At 39.6% G+C, this 24,814-nt stretch overlaps 1 protein-coding gene across 1 annotated transcript; it reads right to left on the bottom strand.

Moving 5' to 3' along the window:
- Positions 1–4,675: 4,675 nt before the first annotated feature.
- Positions 4,676–24,508, bottom strand: taldo1 (transaldolase 1). Its single transcript, XM_073049382.1, has 8 exons — positions 24,352–24,508; positions 21,277–21,400; positions 14,887–14,994; positions 13,794–13,925; positions 12,430–12,605; positions 10,699–10,896; positions 6,737–6,882; positions 4,676–4,899 (listed from the first exon to the last, which is right to left on the bottom strand). The coding sequence occupies exons 1-8, from the start codon at positions 24,452–24,454 to the stop codon at positions 4,867–4,869; spliced, it is 1,020 nt and encodes a 339-aa protein (XP_072905483.1). The 5' UTR covers positions 24,455–24,508; the 3' UTR covers positions 4,676–4,866.
- Positions 24,509–24,814: the final 306 nt, after the last annotated feature.

The raw sequence follows: 24,814 nt of genomic DNA, 5'->3' as shown, positions 1-24,814 counted from the left end.
ATTCCAACCTGACTACTTTATACAAAAGACAGACAAAAGGCTTGCCTATTCTTAACTGTGCCTCCTCCTGTAAGCCAAAGCCTTCAACACTTCATCACTGGCACACTCAAGCAATGGCCACTCTGCTTGAGCCTATCCTCCTTTTATTTGTAGCTGAGATTAGGCCTCTGGCACCAACACTTTCCACTCCTGCACAGCACAAGACTGGTCTTGCCTGAAGCTGCTCTCTTTATCCTCTCTCGACTTCTGTCGGGGTCTAACACCAGCAGTCACTACTCTTGCCTGAGGTGCAAAAAAAAAATGACAAACAACAAAGGACCCAGCAGTGATCCCCGTGGTTCATCACTAGTCAACAGCACACAGTCAGAAAATCAACCATGTACTACCATTCTCTGGCTTCTCTCATGAAGCCAAACTCTAACCCAATTTACTACCTCATCTTGAATGCCAAGCAACTAAACTTTCTTGACCAACCTCCCATGCAGGACCTTGTTAAATGTCTTGCTAATGTCTATGTAGACAACATCCACTGCTTTGCCTTCAACTTTTCTGGTAGCTTCCTCAAAGAAATCCAAGATTGGTTAGACAAACCTATCATATACAAAGCTATGATGACCATCTTTAATCAGTCCGTGTCTATCCAAATACTAATATATCTGGTACCTTGGAATAGCTTTCCCACTGTGGATGTCAGGCTCACTGGCCTATAATCTCTTATGTTATTCTTAGAGCCTTTCTCAAACAAAGGAACAACATTAGTTATTCTCCAATCCTCCAGCACCCCAACTGTGGGCAAGGATGTTTTAAATATCTCCGCTATAGCCTCTGCATTTTTTGCTAGCCTCCCACAAGCTGAGGGAACCTTGTCAGGCCCTGTTGATTTATGCATCGTAATTCGCTTCAAAATAGCAACTACCACCTCCTCTGATTTGTACAAGTTCCATGACCTTCCTGCTGCTTTGTCTTATTTCTATAGACACTGTCTCCTGAGTAAATAAAGATGCAAAAAAAATCCATTTAGGAACACACCCATCTCTTTCAGCTCACACAGATTACTGCTCTGAATCTTCCCGAGCACCAATTTTGTCCTTTGCTCTCCTTTTGCTCAATGTATCTTTAGAAGCTCTTAGGGTCCTCCTTCACCTTGACTGCTAAAGCAACCTCATGCTTTCTTTTAGCCCTTCTGATTTCTTTAACTGTTCTCTTGCACTTCTTATATTCCTCATTTGTTCCTAACTGCCTATTCCTGCTATGCACCTTTTCTTTCTTAATCAGGATCTCAATATCTCCAAGAATACCAAGGCTCCCTAAAGCTGTTTTCCTTATCTTTTATCTTGACAGGCACATATAAACTCTGTCTTCAGACGTTCACTTTTGAAGGCTTCCCACTTACCAGGCACGCCTTTGCCTGAAACCTCACCTGTCCCAATTCACACCTGCCAAATCCTTTCTGACACCATCTAACTTGGCCTTTCTCCGATTGACAGTCTCAACCAGAGGACCAGATCTATCCTTTTCTATAATTACCTTGAAACTAATGACATTATGATCACTTAATGCAAAGTGCTTCTCTACACTAACTTTTGTCACCTACCCTGTCTCATTCCTAATAGGAGATCTAGTTGGAACTTCTGTACTGATTAAAGAACTTTCTTGAACATATTTGACAAAGTATCCCATCCAGCCTTTTTCTAGTATGTGCCAGTAGATATGTGGAAAGCTAAAATCATCTATCACAACCTTGCTTCTTACAGCAGTTTATGATTTTACCAATTTGCTTCTCTAAATCCCGTGGAATTTTGTAGTCTATAATACAATCCCATTAACATGGTCATATCTTTCTTATTCCTCAGTTCTACCTGCAAAGCCTCACTAGATGAGTTTTGCAGTCTGGCTTATCTGAGCACTGCTGTGACATTTTATAACCACTTTAATCCTTCACTTTATATCACTTCTAAAACAACAGAACCCCAGAAAACTGAGCTGCCAACCTTACCCCTCCTGCAACTAAGTCTCACTAATGGCTACAGTCATAATCCAAAATGCTGATCCTTGCCCCAAAATCATCCAGCATTCCCACAATACTCCGTGCACTGAAATATACATAGCTCAGAACATTAACCCCTCTATGGTCAACCATTTGATTCCTGACTTTGTAGGAATCACATCTTCCACAACCTCTTCATTATGTTCTGGCAATCTGGTTTCTATCCCTCTGCAGGTCTAGTTTAAACCTACCCATGCAGTACTAGCAAAACCTTCCCACTAGGATATTAGTTCCCCTTCAATTCAGGTGCAAACAGTCCCATCTTCCTTGGAGAGCTCAATGATACAAAAATTTTAGGTCCTCCCTCCTGCACCATCTCCTTGGTCACATGTTAAATTGTGTGATCTTCCCATTTCTGGCCTCACTAGCACGTGACATGGGTAGTAATCCCTGGGATCACAACTCTGGAGGTCCTGTACTTTTAACTCAGCACCCAATTCTCTGAATTCATTTTGTAGGACCTCATCACTCCTCCTACTCGTGTCACTGGTACCTATGTGGATCACAACCCCTGGCTGCTCACCCTCACACCTAAGTATACTGTGGGCCTGATCCGAGATGTCCCTGACTCTGGCACCCAGGAGGCAACAATCAGGGAATCTTGTTCTTGTCCACGAAACCTCCTTTGTATTCCCCTAACCAACTAATCCCCTATCAATACAGCTTGCTTCTCTTCCCTTCTGAGCTACATAACCAGACAACACCAGAAACCTGACTGCTATGGCCTTCCTCTGCTACGTCATCCCCCAACAGTATCAAAGCACTATATCTGTTGCTGAGGATAATGGTCACAGGGGTACACTGCCTCTATCTTTCCCTCTCCTGACAAGTCACCCAGTTACCAGTGTCCTGCACCTTGGGTAACTACTTCCCTGTATGTCCCATCAACCCCTTAAGCTCCCAAATGATCTGGAGTTCATCCAGTTCCAACTCAACAGTCTGTTAGTAGCTGCAGCTGGATGCATTTTTTTGCAGGTGTAGTCATCAGGGACACTGGAGATCTCCCTACCCACCCCATATCCTGTAAGAACATTCCACTATCCTGCCTGGCATCCTCCACTGCTCTAAATATGCAACAATAAATGAAAAAAATTCTACCTTCCGCTTATGCCTCTCTTCACTGAAGCCTCGATGAGTCAAAGGCTCAACTCCCCACTAAAGGCTGATTTATACTTGTGCATTGCATCCACGCTGCAGGTATCGCGTACTCTACGCCGTACATACGCTGTACCCTAATCTGCAGGGTGACGTGAACCTTTCCAGAAAAGTTACTTGCATTGCGGCGACGCAGACCACTACAACTGTGATTGGCCCGCTTGGTAGCATCGCGTTTCCTCCTATGCATTTCCCGTTGCTTCTTCTCCACCATGTTTGTAGGCTGTGTGTACACTGATGTGAAATAGATGAACCAAATTGTCAATCTACCTGCCGACATGTGAAAATGTTTGAAATGCATTTCCTCGTCCATATCTCTCACGAAGAAACTCAGCACAGTAGCATGGAAACCCCACCCCCAACTAGCATTTTGGCACACATCTATGCATGCTCGCTACAGCGTAGAGCGACGCAGAAGTGAAAAATTAGGGTTACGGCGTAGGCTGTGGCATAGCCCATACGCACAAGTATAAATCAGCCCTAACACTCGCACCTGATGGCCATTACATTTAAACACAACTTTTTATTGAACCTTGTTAAGTGCCAAATTATGTGCAATTCAATGTCTCTGGAACTGTGGCATGCAAACTGTGCCACCTTCCCCCATTCAGTTCTTTTAAACTCTCTCCCTCTATGCAACTGAATGTCTCCCTGGGAACTAGAATGAGGAGTTCCAGAGGAGAATTAGAGTGTTGATAATCAACTATTATAAAGACCAAAAATTAACAAATTATTTTGACACCACCAAAACAGCTCACCTCTTCAAACAAAGTAAACCTCAAAGTTAACATAGCTTAATTACATTTCTAAGGAATACTCCACATGCCTTGAGCAAATCATATGCAAGTTTCCTAGATTTTTGGTCTTATTCCAAAGACCCTGTTAAAGAAAGAGAATGATCCTAATAACAAGCAAGCTTCCCATCACTGGCTTTTAACTATTACCATTATAATTTTCAAATTTCAATAAGTTAAAGTACAAGGCAAACATGAGGAAATCTGCAGATGCTGGAAATTCAAACAACACACGCAAAATGCCGGTGGAACACAGCAGGCCAGGCAGCATCTATAGGGAGAAGCACTGTTGACGTTTCAGGTCGAAAGTGCTTCTCCTTATAGATGCTGCTTGGCCTGCTGTGTTCCACCAGCATTTTGTGTGTGTTGTTCGGTTAAAGTTAGTTTTTTTTGCCACAAAGTTCCTTGAAAATATTGTTGAAAAATTTCATGCCTGCTCACCATGTGACAGCAAAATCCTTACTTTCATTAATACTTTCAAAATCAACTGCACAAATGATTACCATTATCCCCCATCAACTAGTGTACCACTTTTACTGCAGATCAGTAACACATCCCAAATTTCTGTTACTACATTTGATGTTGCACACACTGAATGCCTATCTGTATATATGATGTACATATAGGCCCAAATTATTGATTGGAAGCAGCAGAGGAACTTCACAGCTAAGACAACAAATTGGTACGTTGGTGTATTTATTAGAAACAGTTGCTCCAAAGTGCACAAGCCTGGATTAAGCATGGTCCAAAACTGGATTCAGCAATACATAACATACTGCGATCCTTTTACACAACTGGTCAAAAAAGAAAGTAAAACAAATCTTCCATCAACCCACATGATTCAAATTATCCAAATGCACAGGAGACTTCCTAGCATCCATTCTTGGCACCAAAAAGTCGCTCCTGTAAAAGGATAAATAACAAAAGTCAATACACCTAGGAGTTATACACAATATTCTAATGCAATAGTTTTGGACAATCACATACATCAATCCCTTTTGAAAGCCCCAAAACTTCGGTTATTTTTCTAGAATTTGATATACTAGTGATTAGGGTACAAGCTAAAAGCAAATAGCTCATCTTTCACTGGTTCAATGGAAACTTTGATTAGACCAGGCATCATTTTACGGTTGTTCTTAAACCCGTGCTTAAAAAGCACGACATATTACAAACTAAACCATTGGAAAAATTTACAAGCGATTGCATTTAGTTAGCTTTGAAATAAAAATTAGCAACAGTAGTTCATGAATATTGCCATTTCATACAGTATTTGTGCATGGACTTACCGATGCTATGGATCTCACCAACAATGGATCCCAAAGCTTTGACTTAACACATCCATAAACTAATGTGTACCACTGCAATGGAACTATTACCCCTTGATATACATGACACCTAAATGTATTTAAGATCTGCAGTAATAATAGCTCTTTGGTTGTTTTACCAGGCAGTGCCTCAGAGCAGTTTAACAGAGAAAAACTGGTTTGAAATTAGATTATATTTTTCTCCCACATTCATTTATCCAAAAGGCTGGTTAATATATGCATGCTGGGGGGAAAAGTCAAGAAATAAAGGCTTCTATCAATTTTATTCACAACTCTTCAGCAAAAGGAAACACTGGTCAGCAGTTACCTTGGCCTGCAGCTTGTAATTCCCAATATTCCAAAGACTTTTCATTGTCAATAAAATGGAAGGCCAGAGTCAGATTATACACTCAGTGGCCACTTTAATAGGTACCTCCTATACCTAATAAAGTGTTCACTGAGTATGCTCATGGTCTTCTGCTGTTGTAGCCCATTAACTTCAACGTTGGGCATTCAGAGATGCTCTTCTGCACAGCACTATTGTAATGTGTGGTTATCTGACATACTGTCACCTTTCTGTTAGCTTGAACCAGGCTGACCATTCTCCTTTGACCTCACTATCAAGGCATTAACACCCACAGAACTCTTGCGGAATAGATGGTTTGTTTTCCTCACCCTTCTCTGTCAACTCTAGAGACTGCTGTGCATGAAAATCCCCAGGAAATCAGCAGTTTCTGAGATACACCCTGCCCGGCATGAACAATCATTCCACAGCCTCTTAGATCACATTTCTTCCCCATTCCAATGTTCGGTCTTAACAAAGACCTCTTGACCATGTCTGCATGCTCTGTGCACTGAGTTCCTGCCACATGACTGGCTGATTAGAAATTTGCATTAACAAGATGTACAGGTGTACCTAATGAAGTAGCCACTGAATACTCTCCACTTACCTGGATGAGTACAACTCCAGCACCATACATACTGACCACCTTTCAGAATAAAGCAACTTGATTGATGGCCCATTCACTGACTAAACATGCACTATCTCGAGCACCAGCACACCACTGCTATTGTATGCTTTGTCTGCAAGGTGCAGTTAACTACCACAGCTAGCCCATAATTAACTCAAACCTGCAGTCCATCACTAAAAAAAGGCAGCAGGCACAAAGAAATGCCTTCACCAGTATGTTCGAGGCTACATATCATCCGAAAGTAATACCATTACTTCAAAGCCATTTGTCCCAACCTTGAGCTCTCTTCAACAGAAAGGAGAAATCTCTTCATTTATACATCTTATCAATTCAAGGTGGACGCTTGCCATTATTGCTCAAGTTTACTTATAACAGAGTAAATGGAAGCACAATAATTACAGTAACAGTAAACAGCTGCTCTGATGAAATAAATATATTGTATGGCAAGTTTTCAAAAGTACATACCTTTATCATGTTTTCTAGCTTAATAGCATCAGCCGAAAACTTGCGGATCCCATCAGACAATTTTTCTACAGCCATCTGGTCCTCATTGTGAGACCAACGGAATTTCTGTTCATTCATTTCAACTTTTTGTATGTCAAGTGCTTCCGCTGCATACAAATAAAAACACTGTTGGCATCTTTGGAAATTATATTGTAAGTGTTGATTGTCTAATTCTAAATTCAGTTAAACACCCATCAGAAATTTCAGCCAGTCAGTCACATGGTCTTATGTAGCTTTAGTTTATGCACAGAATTAAGACAATACAAATAAAACCACAAAGTAATTAATAATAACCTCAAACAGAATATAAATTAAATTTTATTGCTCTACATTTTCGAGAGATACAGCCCGGAAACAGGGCTTTCAGTCTATTGTCAATGTTGACCACCAACCATTTACACTAACCCAACATCAAATGATTCAAGTTTATTGCCATGTGTAGATGTACAGTGAGGTACATATACAATTAAAAACTTGTCCCCACATTTTAAACAACTTCCCCCAGATTCTACTCACATGCACACTAGGGGCAAATCAAACTAGCCAATTAATCTAGCAACTCACACATCATCGGGATATGGAAGAATTAGAACTTGCTAATTCCACACAGATGGGATTCAAGGTCAGAACTGAACCTGGATGTCTGTTAGGAAGTGGTTTACCAGTTGTACCACCTGCTACTCCGCAATTTACTCTGTAAATCTAAAAGTGATAGTCAGGTGGGAAGAACTAAAAGGGTCTGGTGTCAGTTTTCTCAAAGATCAGTGTTGCATCCAATGTCTATATCTGAAAAAAAATGTCACTGGACTAAATGTTTATTACTCAAATACACATTCTAACTGAAAACAGCTCCACCATATAACAGGGTTCAGATGTGATTTATCCAAATTAGGTTAAGCAGGAAAAAATGTTTACATCTGTACCAAAGGGATAGATTCGTTGCATCAAAGAAAAAAAAACTGCATAATCTGCATGCTGTATCTTGTCCCAGAACTGGTAGTCATATTGTGTATAACCAGAGCTTGAGCAAGTTACAAGGAAAGCTGATGAACAGAAGGCAGTGAACTTTGTTTATGTGGACTTTAGCAAGGCACTTGACAAGATTCCGCATAGCTGGCTAGTCAGGAAGATTCAGTCATTTGGCATTCAAGACAAGGTAGTAAACTGGATCAGACATGGGCCTTGTGGGAGAAGCCAAAGTGGTAGTAGAAGGTTAGCTCACTGACTGGAGGCCTCTGACTAGAGGAGTGCCACAGGGATCAGAGCTGGGCCCGTTGTTTTGTCATCTATATTAATGATAATATGGTTAACTGGATTAGCAATTTGCAAATAACACAAATATGGAGGACAGCAGGGAAGAATATCAGAGCTTGCAACTGGATCTGGACCAGCTAGAAAAATGGCAGATGGAACTTAATGCAGACAAGTGCGAGGTGCTGCACTTTGGTAGGACCAACCAGTGAAGGTCTTACACGATGAACAGTTCAGCACTGAGAAGTGTGATAGAACAAAGGAATCTGGGAATACAGCTCCATAATTCATGCACAGTTAGATAAAGAAAGCTTTTGGCACAATAGCCTTCATAAATCAAAGTACTGACGAGAGAGATGACATGTTCTGTTGAAGTTGTACAAGATGTTGGCGAGGACCAATTTGGAATACTGCTGCAACACACACAAAATGTGTTCCACCAGCATTTTGTGTGTGTTGCTTGAAATTCCAGCATCTGCAGATTTCCTCCTGTTTGGAATATTGCTGTGCAGCTTTGGTCACCTACCTACAGGAAAGATGCAAGTAAGATTAAGCGTGCAGAAAAATTTTACAAGGATGTTGCCAGGACTCCAGGAACTGAGTTATAAGGAAATAACTGAATAGATTAGAGCTTTATTCCTTGGAACATAGAAGATTGAAGGGAGATTTGATAGAGGTTATACAAAATAAGGGGTATAGATAGGGTAAATGCAAGCAGGCTTCCCCCCCCCCCCCCCCCCGCCCCCAGAGGTTTGGTGGGACAACAACTAGAGGTTATGGGTTAAAGGTGAAAGGTAAAAAGTTTAGGGGGGACATGAGGGGAAGCTTGTTCACTCAGAGGGTCATGAGTGTTTGAATGAGCTGCCAGCGCAAGTGAAGCATATGAGCTCGATTTCAATGTTTAAGAGAAGTTTGGATAGGTACGTTAATAGTAAGATTATACAGGGCAATGGTCTGATTGCAGGTCGATTGCACTAGGCAGTTTAAATGGTTTGACACAGACTAGATTTGTGCTTTGTGCTGTTCTTTTCCATGACTCTAACTACAAAGTTAATCACATTTCACCTGAGAACTCCTTATTTTAACTGTCCTTGAATACTGACAGAATAAAATAAATGTGGACAATTTAGAAATACATTGATGTAATAAGTTTTCACTTGAGCTGTAATTTCAAATTCAGATAGAAATGAAAATGTAATCAGTTAAGGAACATTGCAATTCAAAAGTGAAATATCAACTGTATTTCAAACAATTAAACTCGTCATTGAAAATCAAGACATTTACTGAAAAAAAAAATCTGCAGGTGTCGGAAACCTAAACAAAAAAATTAAAATTAGCGAAAACTCAGGTCAGCAAGCAACTGGAAAGAACGTTTCAGATCAATAATCTTTAATTACAACTACCAAATAATTTCAGCAATCTCTAATTAATTGCTTGTAGATCTTCTAATCAACATGTTCAGATGAAAGAACAGTCAGAAAATATTTCACATGAATTTCATTAAAATGGGTACATTATTAACAACTTAGCAGCGGGATATATTTAACTAGTACATTCCCTATCATTGATCAGTTTTATCTTCCAAATTATCTCATCTGATATAACTGCACACACTCTGCTCAAATACACTCTAAAGGTATTTGAAATACTACTTCTACTTCAGACAAAATGTGCTGAAGTGGAAGTATTTTATCATTCCCAAATCTCTAAATAGCTAATTTCAATCAATTCAACTGAATAATATTAACAGAATAGTTTACAGATTACAATGACAATACAGTCGGCCCTCCTTATCCACGGGTTCCGCATGCACGGATTCAACCAACTGCGGATCGGGAAAACCCAGAAGTTCTCTCTCCAGCCCTTGTTGTTTGAGCATGTATAGACTTTTTCTTGTCATTATTCCCTAAACAATACAGTATAACTATACATAGCATTTACATTGTATTAGCTATTATAAATAAACTAGAGATGATTTTAAAGTATACAGAAGGATGTGCATTGGTTACCGTGGATACGGAAGTTCTCTAAGTCGGAACAGGTACATCCGGTATTATTTAGCATCAGTTAGTCAAACGTTTGTCTTAGTACATAGTATATATTTTACCTTTCTATGCATATAAAACACTTAAGAAACGTATGTATTACAATAATTAAACCACTGAGTTGCTTAGTAATAATTGTAGCCTCATCAGGGCAGGGCCTTCACATGCTCCATTATTCTCACTTTATCCTTTAAAATTGTTCTGATCGTTGACCGACTGTAGCCTAACACTTTTCCAATGACCAATGGCATTTCACCTCTTTCCAATTCCTTTATTATATATATTTTGGTATCCACGGGTGGGGTGGGGGTCCCAGAACCAATTCTCCATGGATAAGGAGGGCCGACTGTACTTTCTTGGACATATACAACAGTACAATAAAGTTGTTGAAATCACTGCTGCAGTTGTGTTCAGCATATCCAGATTATTTTCATTGACAATTTTATCAATTAAATAAAAATTTAATCTATGCTTAGATTATTTTAACTTCACAAGTGATAATTGAAGGTTTTTTAAAAAAAAACACAACTGCATTGAGCATGTTGTGCTTGAGACTTGCATGACAGCTTCACCCTATCAAATAGCTAGTGCGCCTTGTTAGCTTAATTAATATAGTAGAACACATACCTTTCTTAACACTCAAACTGGGTGTTAGTTGCTCAAAGTCTTTACTGAGGCTTTCCAGCAATTTTGGAGATATTGTTAGATAATCACAGCCTGCCAATGCTTTTATTTCACCAGTATTACGGAAAGATGCACCCATGACAATAGTCTTGTACCCAAACTTCTTGTAATAGTTGTAGATCTTTGTTACACTCTGTACACCTGAAGCCAAATGAGAAAGAATGTGTTACAATGGTTTGTAAATCTTCCACAACAGACAGGATAGATTTGCTTACCAAATGACAGTTTCCATGCAAGTGATAAAATAAACTTATGGGCTGAGGGATGAGACAAAAAGGAGATGGTGGGAGGAGGAAAGTATGGGTTGATCAATAGATAGATAGATAGATAGATACTTTATTCATCCCCATGGGGAAATTCAACTTTTTTCCAATGTCCCATACACTTGTTGTAGCAAAACTAATTACATACAATACTTAACTCAGTAAAAAAAAAATGATATGCATCTAAATCACTATCTCAAAAAGCATTAATAATAGCTTTTAAAAAAAGTTCTTAAGTCCTCGCGGTAGAATTGTAAAGCCTAATGGCATTGGGGAGTATTGACCTCTTCATCCTGTCTGAGGAGCATTGCATCGATAGTAACCTGTCGCTGAACTGTCCGAGGATGTAACTGACATGGGTAGGTGGCAGAGTCCAAGACTGATGGCATCCGGAAAAAAAAAAATCAGGCAACTTGGAATTGTTAAAGATCAGAAGGCACCAGGGAAATGGTTGGATAGAATTTGGGCAACAGATTTTATGGTAGGCGGAAGATGAGGTCTAGGTGGAAACAAAAAATACAAGAATGGATTTCATCTGACAAGGCAGTGGTACAGGCATTTAACATTAGAGGTGAAAATGGGCAGAATGAATGACGGCCCTTGTAAACAGTGTGAATTTCCTGAGAGAATTTCCTTGTAAACACTGTGGTGCAGCTTCAAACAGTTGCGGCAGAGAGGAAAGGAGTCAGACGCATACTGGCAATCCCCACCTTCCAGAGTTCCATTTCTGAGAACTATTTGTAACCCAACCGGTTTGGAAATCAGAGACAAGTACGTGGGAGTGCATCACAAATATCTGCAACAGGAAAGGCCACTATCAGCTTGGTCTCACCGACTCAGTGAGTGAACATGCCCCCAATTGTTGTGAGTGGGGGGGGGGGGGCAGGGGTATGATGAGGTTGGGTTGGGAGGGGGGCGGGGAAGAGACAAGACGTGGAAACACTATTCCCACTCAGCACTGATGACTGTAGCTTTTGGCAAATCTATCTGCAGTCGTCCCAGTGGTCTTTGAAATGTTTGTTTTATTTATATAGAGGGCGCCCTTAAATTTGGCTTTTGTAATTTAGGATGGACCTGCACAATACTATTTATGATAAGTGAGTAACTCTATATGAAATGTCTAATATCAGAGTATGCATTTAAGTTGAGAGGGGACAAGTTCAACACAGGTATGTGGGGCAAGTTTGTTTTAAACAGAGGAGTGGGTACCTAAAATGTGCTGCCAGGGTCTGGGTGAAGGTAAATTGTATGTTCAAAAGACTGATAGATATGGACATTATGTTAGCAGTAGTACTTAGTTTAGCTGGGCATTTTATTACTAATTTAATTAGTACAGCAAAACATGGTGGGCTGAATGGTCTTTTCTTGGGCTGCACAGCTCTCTGTTCTATGAAAAGTTTATAAACTGTACCTGGATCTTCATTTGGTTCAAAGCTTTTCTTATCTGTGTTGGCCACGTGCCAGTCCAGAATACGACCTACAAATGGCGAAATGAGTGTTGCTCCAGCCTCTGCACAGGCAACTGCCTGAGCAAATGAGAAAAGCAGAGTCATGTTGCAATGGATGCCACACTGTTCTTCAAGGATTCTGAAACAGAGTTAATCCAGTTAAATCATGCCCAGCAGGAAAATTCAATTGCATGTAACGCTCAAGGATGATATACTTGACAGGTGGAAAGTTTCTTCTTGTCAGGCTTGCCTTTTATTTTAGCATTAAAATAATTTTCAATATTGAAAGACAGCTGCCTCCCTATTGGTCAGAATTTACTCCAATGTCATCTTTTTTTTTCTTGTTGCTAGTTTTCCCAAATCCTATAGCTCACTGGAATGAACAAGATCATTTGGCTGCACTGGAAAAAATAAAATCGGCATTTTTTAAATTAGTTGGATTAAGACTAAAATCAGTTTTTACAGACATAATTCGTATATTTATAATTTGTATCTTTAACAAACTCATGCACCTTTCACAATATGTGGAGTTCCATCCTCACTAACTGGCAGAAGACTATAGTAGTTACATATACCTTTTCATTGGCCAAGTGTTAGCACATTGCAGGTAGATCATGTAACTGTTAATTGGTTTATCTCTAAGGAATTTCTGTTATCTCCCAATATAAAGGAGATAGATTTTTCAAAAGTGCCATCTTGAAACTCTTAATTTCTCATCTCTCATCTGCCTTATTTCATCTGTACATTTGTTTAAACTTTAAAATAAGCAACTGTGAAGAACTAAAATTTCTCACTCATTCCTGAACCCCTAAAATAACTAAATTTAAAAATAACCAAATTGATAAAATTGTAGAAATTGACAGGTTAATGTTAAACTGAATAGACTAACCGTGATCTTAATACAGTTAATGAGCAGGTCTTTTTCAACCCTTACTAAATGCTATGCAATAATAGAAGATTCCATTTTAGTTGTAATACAGCACTTGACTATTTGAATTTTGAAGTAATGGCTTTCTTAATTCAAAATTCAGTACTGTTCAGATGACTCCAGATAGGAAACTTTAGTTAAGTTGTGTTATGTTATTTCAGTTTCATTGATCTATTTCTTGCACTTCGAGTTTCCATCAAGTCAATTTCCAAATCATCCTATATAATTCAGTAATTATGTCTTAGTAAATTTTAAACTATCAGGTACTTTAAAGATTCACACTAAACACTAGGCTGATGATCACCCTACATCAGATTAAATGCCCAATAATATTCACATCCACTGCATTTGTGTATATGACATTTAAAGCAATTCACACAGCTGCAGAACAGCACTCACTTGCCAGCCTGAATCCCTTCCCATGTAGAGGAAAGCTTGATGAGAATACGGTCCTTGTTGATCCCTGCATCCTTGTACATCTGAATTAGGCGTTTGGCTTTTGTGACCATGCCGTCTTTGTCAAACGACAATCTACACATTTCAAAAGTGAGCAACAGGAACACAAGATTTTAAAATCATAAAACAAGTTTCAATTTGCCTTTTACTTTGATAATTTCAAGATCAATAACATTCTTACTTTAACGTACAGCTTTTGAGCAAAAAAAAAACCTAGTTACAAGTCCACATCTAAAATGATGGCTCAAAAGTAGCCAAGTGTTCAAGCACAATATAACATGTATCTAACACTGTGTCGAGCTATGCCCTTTCACTACAAGATTCTGACCATGATCAGCCTCAAAGCACTTCATCACAATAGATGTGTCCAACCCGGCTAAATCTTCCAACACAGCATCACCTCGAGGCAGATCCAGTCTAGCTAATCCTGGAACTCTATCTACAGCATCATGGGAATACCCACAGCAGGAGAGCAGTGGCTCAGATTGCCAAGCCACTTTCAAGAATAGTTTGGAAGAACAAAAAAAAGAGCAGGCCTTACACATCAATACCAAATCTTAAAGGAGAATTAAACACTGATCTTAAAACGGCAAAGTAACTTTGTTAGCACATTGCCAACGGGATCATTAAAACACAATGACAACTGCTTTGCAACATGACATAAACACTGCATGCAACCCTCCCAGTTTTAAACATTTCTTACAAAGACGTTAGCAGATCTAATTTCTGTATCAATAATCCAAATATCTCAAATGGATTTAGCCACGGGATATCAGTTTTGATTTTTAATGTAGAAAGGTAAACAAGAGCATCCTTTGGGGTAAATGTTGTAGGAGTACCTTAAAACAATGGACTTGGACAGAATAACTAAGAATCTGAAGCATTACCCATTGTCAAAAGATTAATAACTGACTTCATGTTGCTGCAAACAGATGTACATTAAAGCCTTCCACATAATTCAATAATTGTACAGGGTACTTATTTAAACATCTGGTACTATCAACTGCATCAAAACTTACTAGTTACTAACACTTACCTTGCATCAACTTCAGTGGACACCCGGCCTGGAATTTTTTTCAAAATCTCCACTCCAAAATTGATGTACAATTTGTCTATGACATTGGTCAGCTGCTCCTCCTCAGATCTGGAAAAAACCAATGGCAATTTATTAGAATATCATAAAGAAAACCTTAGCAGGGTACTACCTCTACAGATATCCAACTACAGTTGCCGAATTCTGCTTTCTATAGAAAGAATAATGCAATCTGGAATATAAAGAGTGGTTTATATAAAAATTGGAACTATTAAGAGGCAGAGACACAATCAGCACCATGCACCAATGTGATACAGACAACTGGTGAAACAGCTCTATTCATTGATACAGTGCAGACTAACAAAAGCAAGGCACAAAAATCCTCAACTCACTGAGAGCACAGCCTTGCATGCAAAAAGCCTTTTTGATTCTAGGAAAAGAATCGGGATTGTTTAGTGCAATTTTCTGTACACTTGTGCAAAGGAGATTGAAATAGTTCTTGCTCTGGATCCAATGCAGCACAAAAATATAAATAAATACAATAGCTTATATACATAATGATTGTATGTCTATAAATTGACACCAGGCTCTTCATTAGGTGACTGACAGGAAATAACGAAGTAGTGGGGAGTTGGTGGGTGGAGGTGTTGCTCAGTCTTACTGCTTTGGGGAAAGTAACTGTTTTTGAGTCTGTTTGTCCTGGTGTGAATGCCATGTAGCATCGTCATTGTTGAAAGTGGGAGGAACAGTCCAAGAGCAGGATGTTACTGGCTCTTTTCTAACATCTTTCTGTATACTCGTCCCTGAAGGTGGGTAGGCTGGTACCATCGATGTATTGGGCAGTTTTGATCATCGTTGTAGAGACCTCATGCAGTGCAGTTTCCATACCAAGCAGTGATGCAGTTTATCAGGATGGTCTCTACTGAGCATCTGTAGAATGATGCAAGTTTGGATGTGCAAAGTGCAGTTCTCTTCTGCCTCCTCAGAAAGGAGAGGCATTTCTTGTCTGTGTAGGATGTGTTCTGGGACCATGTGTGATGTGCACTCACAGGAATTTGAAAATGCTCGCAGTTTCCACTGTTATGCCAGTGATGTAAAAAGTCAGGAAATAACTGCTCCCAAATCATATCCTACCCAAAGCACAGACCATTTGCGAGTGAATCTATCAACATTTCATCCAGAGGAATGGATCCAGTGTTTATACAGGCAAATAGAGTTAATAAAACTTAGTCATCAGTTTTTGCAAGAAAACATAACTGACTACATTACTTTCTCACCTAATCGATTCTTGGTAAAAGTGTACATGACTTGGGGAGACCGATTTACAGGGCCATATGCAAGTTTATGCCCATGCTTGTGAACACATTTTCCTTGGAGTTAACTCAGGGTAGAATTTCTGGAATGTGAAGACTGCCCTTTTGAGAAGCAAATGATAACTGGAGTTCAGAAGAATAAGATTAATATTACATGAAGTTTGTCATGAAATTTGTTATGTGGCAGCTGTGCATTGCAATACATAATGATAAACTAAATCATAATAAGATATAATTGAAAAATTAAATAAATAGTGCAGAAAGAACAAAGACATATTGAGGTAGTATACGTGGGTGTATTTTCCATTCAGAAATTTCATGGTTGAAGGAAAGCAGCTGTTCCTAAAGCACTGAGTGCATCTTCAGGCTCCTTTACCTCCTCTTTGATGGAAGTAGTGAGAAGAGAGCACGTCCTGTCTGCTGCTGGGTCCTCAATGTTGGAAGCTGCTCTTTTGAGGATTGCCTTTTGAAGATGTCATCAATGCTGGAGAGGCTAGTGCCTGTGACAGAGCTTGCTAAGTTTGCAACTTCCTGCAGCATTTTGTGATCCTGTGCAGTTGCCCATCCATACTAGACAGTGATACACCAGATAGGTTGCTTTCCATGGTACAGCTGTAGAAATTTGAGAGAGTCTTTGGTGTCATACCAAGTCTCCTCAAACAAATAATTAAATATAGCCACTGTTGTGCCTTCTTTGCAATTGTATCAATGTTGGACCCAGGATATTGACACCCAGGAACTTTAAACTGCCCATCCTTCCCAATGAACCCCCTGATAAGGACTAGTGTGAGTTCCCTTGACTTCCTCTTCCTAAAGTCCACAATCAATTCCTTAGTCTTACTGATGTCAAGGGCAAAGTTGTTCTTATGATACCACTCAACCAATTGATTTAACTCGCTCTTGTATGCCTCGTTACCATCTGAAATTCTCCCAACAAATTGTGTCACAGGCAAATTTATAGATGGCGTCCGAGCTGTGCCAAGCCAGAGTTGATGGTGCAAAGAGTAGAGGAATAGGCTAAGTATGCAGCCTTGAGGTGGCCCAGTGTTTAATGTCAGATCTTATTTCCAATCTGCATTTGACTATGGTATCCCGCTGAGGAAGTTAATGATCCAATTACAGACAGGGGTACAGAGGCCCGGTTTTGGAGCTTGTTGATTAGTACTGAGAATATGATGGTGTTGAATGCTAAGCTGTAATATGCAAACAACAGTCTGTCATAGGCATTGCTATTGCTCAGGTGATCCAAGGCAGAGTAGAGAACCAGTGAGATTGCATCCACTGTAGTCCTATTGCAGCGAAAGGCAGATTGCAACAAATCCAGGCCCTTCCTTAGGCATGAGCTGATTCTGACCATGACTAATCTCTCAAATAACTCATGTCTGTAAAAACGTAAGCTTACAAACATTCCAATAGAATGTCACTAGGTAAAAAACAGAGGGTCGCATATCAAGGTCAGAAGAGTCATTCAGTTTTGAGATGTGGAGAGTTTCCCTGAATTATAATCTTTAAATATTTAGAATTCTCAGCCCAGAAAGTGATGTTTATGTTAAGAGTTAACTAAGCTTCAATACAGAACATCATTAAAGAATGGAATAGATCAAATTTCTTATTGTGCCTTCAAATGCAATTAACTGAAGTTCCTGATGAAAGGTCACCCTCCAAAACATCAACTGTCTACTCTCATCCACAGATGCTCCCTGGCCTGCTGAGTTCCTTCAGCATTTTGTATGTATTAACTGAAGTTCTAATTGAATTCTGCAATTAATTGTTGAATTAATTTCCATAAAGCCAATGTTTTCCAATAATTAATCTGTAATCATTTACCATAGAAAGATATTCCAGATCAAAAATTCAAGAGAAAAGGAGAACAGCAAAAATTGAATGGAGCTCAAAAGCATGACTAAGCAATTTTTTTTCAGGACCTTAACAATGCCTCTATTCTCGACAGAATATGAGACCCAAAGCTAGAAATTGTCCAGCTTTCTAAGTTATTAGGATACTGTGTCACCCTAATTTTGAAAAGTCTAGAGGAAGATGATCTTTTCACTCAAGGCCTTCATAACACGCCGGGCAACAATACGCTTTTTGATTCTGCAAGATAGCACAACTGATAGCTCTTAATACTGTAAGCGTAACCTTGAGGATCATCACAAGAGGGAATTTGAGACAACAGAATAAACATCCCTCTAATCTTTGGAGAGTGATACTACCTGAAAGAAAAAGGACACTCCGATAATGAAAAAGAGAAGAGCTCTTAAAGTTCAGAGTGTCTGGGACAGGCTACTGCAGAACAGCATGTGTAAGAGGCATTTTGTTCAACAAGGGGACCACTAATAGCTTCTGGGACAAAATCCAGGTGGTCCACTCCTCTAACAGATTCGTTCCTCTCCAGCCCTTTACCTTTCTCACCCACCTGGCTTACCTATCATTTTCTAGCTATCCTCCTTCCCCCTCCCCTTCACATTTTTCTTCTGACATCTTCCCCCTCTTTACAGCCCTGAAGTAGGGATTCGGCCTGAAACACTGACTCTTTATCCATTTCTGTAGATGCTGCCCGACCTGCTGAGTTCTCCAGCAGTGAGCAAGTGCGTGTGGGGGCTAGGAAAAGACTGCAAAGGGTCTCTGCAAGCAGCAATACCATAATACCGAATGCAGTTTGTGAATGCTTCTTTAAGGAAGCCCACAATGGGAGATTTCCACATGCCTTCTCTAGTTTAGATGAGCAGAGTACAGGGGCAAACAGTTTAGGATGAAATCTTTAAAATACTAGCTAGCTATATCCTGAGTAACAGGGCCAATTCAAGGCACACCATATTTAGGAAAGATGGAAAGGATGCACAACATTTGCTAAAATAATTTGAGGGATGAGAGTTAATTGTGGATAGATTGAAATAACTAATTTTATCCACCTTTGAACCTTTAAGGTTGCTGAGAGGGTTTGACAGAGGAATTTATTAAAATCAAATATTATCACTGACAGTGTAAAACTATTCTCAAAGAGGGTCACAAACCAGACAGAATGAAGATGAGTGACAAGGAAATACCTTTGCAAAATGCACATAGTTAAGCTATGTAATTCAAAGGGAGGGCCAGTAATGGAACACATTTAATTGTGCAATAAGAGAGTACGATAAGTATATGGTAAGTATATGAAAGTAAAGAATCTGCAGGGCTCCACAGAGAAAGGGAATGAGTCTAGCTAGCATTTTATATTGAACTAGAAATAAGCCAAGTGGCCTCATTCTTTGCTGTACTCCTTTTGATTCTGTGAGTGAATTGAAGATTGAAAGTAAGTTTTTAAATGGGTCTTTGCTCTTCTACCAATGAAGGTAAATTAAACAGAAAAGCAATCATTAAAGAGAATCTTGGAGTCAATAGCTTCTTGCACAGCACTAATGCTAAACCAATCACTACAAATAAGAGCAGAACACTATTCAAAAATGGAAAGAATTGAAGCTGGGTATGAGAAATTGGAAGACTCAGCTGTTGGTGTATGAACATTCAAAGTAAAAAGCTTCCCATGTCATCAAGTTAATTTCACTATGAATATTGTGTCATCAGATCTACGTCAGAAGCATGTCTTTAGAAATACCAGATAACTACCCAAAATACTAGAAACATCTTATTTCCACTACATCTTGAGTTTCTCCTTTAAAACCATTCAACTGATTTCCAGGAACACCATTCAGCTCAGATCATGTCTAAAGATTCCACAATTGTAATGATGAATGGTAATAGCTAGCCTGCACTCAGCTACAAATGGCATAAATATTTGAGTTCTCCAAAAGGCAGGATGTTGTAAATGAGGGAATTTAAATTAGAAAATTTAAAAAACCTTAAATTCAGGATCAAAATAAACAGAATACCATGAAAAGGATTATGCGTGAGTTACAATGTGGTAGGTATCCGCCTTTCAGTTTAATGATGGGTGAATACCTGGAAGCTAAACAATGAATTCCAGGTTTTGCATGATAAAGGCAGTGACAAGCCAGGTTATGACAGGAGTGTGATTTCTGCCCCATTTTGATAATGAGAAAATGTGGTCAAATTTAATAACAAGGCCGTGAACAATTTGGGTTCACCTCAAACATTTGCTAGGGTGAGAGATGGAATAATGAACCAAATGTGTGATGTGGCCAAAACTATGACTTTTGTTTTTCTAATCTTCAATCAGAAGAAACTATTCCTCTTAGTATTGGATATTACATTGGAGGTCCAAGAATTTGGGACAGAGAAACTCCATTCAGATGCCTATCTGCCAGTGTTTTTGCAGAAACTGACATTCCATTCAAAAGAAGTCACTGAGAGAATGCCTGCAAATGACAGAGGGAGAATAAAACTAATTCCTTGTGAAGCTTGAGGAAACATTGCAAAATAAAGTGTTGCCACTTCAGGCAATTCTCTGGCTCTATCTGGATAGATAAGAATAGAACAAATCTAGTTAGTGCAGCTCCACCCAACTGGGTGACAGACACTGGAAGCTGATACTGTGGTTAACCACATCATAAAGGATTTAAAAAATCTTTTTCATCAAGACAAACAATACCAACAAGCAAATAACTCTTCCAACCAGCATCACTGAGCATGCATTTATATCAGCATCTTTGTATTTCCATACATAGACTGATTGAACAAATTTTGAGGGCAGTTTTAAATACATTAGAAATCCAATTCTCTATTATGTAGCATTTATTAGATTAGATTTATTAGATTATTTTGCTGCCTTCTGTCTTATTTCCATAACCCCTACTAATTTAACAGAGGTCATTATTCAAAACATAGATATAGGCAAGCACCCATTATATGCACAAGTGACATTAATATTACAGTACTGTTTTGTGATTAAGTTGGACAAAAGAATATTTGTCAAATGTTTTATAAAAAGCAGGCAATATTTTAGGTAACATACACAAAATGCTGGTGGTGTGTGTTGTTTGAATTTCCAGCATCTGCAGATTTCCTCGTGCTTGCTCTAATATTTTAGGTAGTTTATTACTGGCTCCTTCCCATAGCTGGATCACATCTTGTATTAAGATTGAGTGTTACCGCTATTAGATAGTGCTTACAGATTTCTTACCCGCCTTGGCTTTTTCCATATTCAATAGCATCAGCCATCAGTTTGTCATAGGCTGGCATCTGTGCAGCGGCAAGAATGAGGGAAGGGTTGGTTGTGGCATCCTGTGGTTTGTATGCATCGATAGCTACATATGAAAAGCGACATATTAACTACTGGTTACATGATGCTATGTGAAAAAACAAGTCAGGCATGTGGCATTCTTCATCCTGTTTGCATTACTTTGCTATAGAAGGGAAATTACACATTAATTAAGCCAACACAATACCAGACATGGTTCAACAGTTAAAGTCAGATATGTTTAATTAAAATTCTACTTAAGGTGCGTAGTTAATAATTCACAATAGTTTTCTGCAAAGTCAAAGTGACTAAGCAATTTGTATTTTGCCTGGATCTTGAACAACATAGCTAGGAATGCAGAAGTGGCTCAAATTACAACATGTCAAGTATTTACAATTTACACACAGACACTGATAAAAGTGTCCGGTGTACAATTTTGTGCACAATGTTGGATTGCTATTAAAGTATTGCAAATTAATTTCTCCTTTACCCCACCCACCTGGATCATTTGCTTTGCCCCATGTCAGCAAAAAAAAACCACATTCTTGTTCATTTCCCATCCATAGAAATATTATACGTGTGGTCACTGTAGGATTTGTGAACAGCAGTTATGCAAGCTATCACAGGCCTGGCTCAAAATCCACTTTCACTTCCACCAGGGTTAATAGACTAATCAGATTTAAATCAGATGTCCCCCTTATTAAAACTGAGCCAGTTATTTTGATTAATACCATGCTGAAAATAGATGTGATATACTTTGGTTTGTCTGGTGCATGAGCAAAGTTCAAAAGCAAATGCTTCGGTTTTTCTCTTCATGAGGTTATAACGAGAAGTAAAATGGTGACACCTGCTGAGATTTCAGCATTGCCTGTATATGTTCTGGCAACAGTGTTGCTAGTTGTTGTTTATTTTTGTATACTTCGGGGAGAGTTTAGACCTCCACAGACGGATGATGCTGCACAAAGCATCAGGTTTAAACAAAAAAAATCTACGTTTCTGTTTTATGCAAAGTTTTTGCCCAATTAGTAAGATGTGAATGATATGTATTCTACAGGTGGACAATTAGTGATTTTACAGCTGGCTTCTCAGTGCTATGTGAACTATATTAACTATTCAATTTCAATACAGATTACATTCCAATTTTTAAAAATGTGCAAGTTCTTTGATGAATACCAAATGCTCTTTAGGTACCCACTCCTTCTCCACTATAACTTGGTTAGTTCTGACAGGTTGGCGTTGTAGACACATTGGGCTACTCTGTAGAAAACTGCCAGTTAGCAACAGTGCACAAGCAAAAGTATTCCACACTCCTGTCTCCCTGCAGATTGTGTTGCAGAAGTACAGAAAATGCTGGCGTCACATGTAGTCACTATCAAGTCTAGGGTTAGTGTAATACACCAGCAGAGGAAACGGACAACCCTCACTTGGCCTTGGGATCATAACTGTCTCAGCTGTAAAAAATAAGCTTTCCCCCTTTCATATTTTTTTCATTATCTATATGTTCATATAATAAAAATTAGCTCAGCCCCGTTCATTCATTTGACCGGTCCATACATTTAAAAACTATGAAATAGGCCTTCGACAGTCAGCATGTTGTGGGGATGGGCTTCAGTGTGTTGTCCAGAAGCCACCAGCCACTCCCAACCATTCATTGGATGACGAGAGCAGAGGCTTCAAGGTAACTGGAAACTACACACCCTCAAAGGTTATATGGCCATGGGTCTAGCCCCTCAGCTTTTGTTCAGTTCCATTCAAACCACATGCATGATCGATAGAGATATGAATTCACATGGCTGATGCATGTTAATCCAAACTCTGCAGTCGTGGAAGTATTATCTTTAAAATAACCATCGACATTTTCTGGATGAAGAAATAAAAGTTTTGTGTCATAAGGGGGAAAAAAGATCATTGCAACTTCCCCTCAGTTATCACCACAAAAGAATTAACAAAAAAAAACTGGTACCAATAGTATCTGGATGGCTGACCAGAAGTTTGGAGACAGTTGAAGGATGTAAGACAGGTAAGACAATGCAGGGGGAATTCCAGAGTATGGGGTCCTGGCAATTGAAATGCAGACACAGACAGCAGAGCTATAACAGTGAAGAGGCCTAAAATGTTGGGTGTGCACACAATCGCCAAGAGCTTTGCAGATGCAAGAATTCCAGAGATAGCAAAGATCAAGCCAAAGGATCTGAAAATGTGAACGAGAATGAAAAAACAGGTTAGCTAACCAGGCTAGCAAGGATAGGGCTGAAAAGTTTAGGAATTAAGACACAATATAAATTACTTAGGAATATTATGAAACAAAATACCGCTGTATTTGACAATGGCGAGCCTTATAACCTTACAAACACTCGCACTTAGTCATTTATAAAATACTTCATATTACCCATGCCATATTCTTATTTGTATTTTCACTGTACAGATTACACATAGCACTGCAGACAGATTATATGCAAACGGTGAAATAAAATCGTAGGCAATTGGCATTCTCATCTTGAATTCAGTTACGACATATCTCCTCCCCTGCACTTCAGGCAATATAACACATTGGGAAACATAATGACCGTCATGCCAGAAGATTAGGTCCTTAATACATTATATATGTTCGAACTGATAAAGGAAACAGCTATTCAAATAGACTTCTTTTCTGACACAATTCAGGGTAGGCGTATACCAAGAGAATTTCAGAAAGAAAATAGACGGTGGTTTTAAGAGGAGGAAACAATAAGAGGCAGCAGCGCTGGGAGGGAATTGGGTGTCCACAGCAGGAAATATCCAGAGAGGAAGGGACACCACTCGGCGAGAGGAAGCAGGAATGTCAGCGTCCGAATCCGGAGCCCAGCCAAACCTCGAAGCGCGGTTGGAGATGAACCACTCCAAGCCACATTCCCCCACTCTCCCTCAGACCACTGGAAACATGGTCCGTGAGCAGGCTGACTCTCGCAACCGAGGCCTGGAAGCGGATTCCGCAAAGTAGAAGCTAGCCCAACGCAGAGGCGAGAGCCCGGCTCTCACCGTTAAAGTCGCCGGTGTCGGCCACCACCACTGTGAACTCCTTCAGCTGATCCAAGGCTGTCGCCATCTTCTGTCTCTTGGCCGACGAGTCGCACTCAGCCATGGTACGGCCGGGTATATTGGGAGGGAGGGACAGCAGGCCGGATCACTTCCGCGTGAGGTCGACAGAGGGGCTGTGCAGCCAATAGGGACGCTCAATTGGCTTGCGTTCGAACCCGGCGGCTGGAGCGACGCGCGGTTACACCAATCGCAAACGTACGATGGCGATATGACAACCAATGAGTAGGGACGGTGGAAATTGTTCCAGCATCGTAACCAATGAAAAGACGCCTAGGGACATCTGATGACATGGTTGGCCAATGCAAAGGTATTGTTGATTCTCCAATCAACGCCGGCGGTGATGGAAAGGTATCCAATCAGCCTCAGGAAATTTTACGGGAATCACAATGACCTAGCAATTATA

The sequence above is a fragment of the Hemitrygon akajei genome, chromosome 6 (genome assembly GCF_048418815.1).
Source record: "Hemitrygon akajei chromosome 6, sHemAka1.3, whole genome shotgun sequence".
In the NCBI taxonomy this organism is placed as follows: domain Eukaryota; kingdom Metazoa; phylum Chordata; class Chondrichthyes; order Myliobatiformes; family Dasyatidae; genus Hemitrygon; species Hemitrygon akajei.
This window is presented reverse-complemented; position numbering and strand designations above follow the sequence as displayed.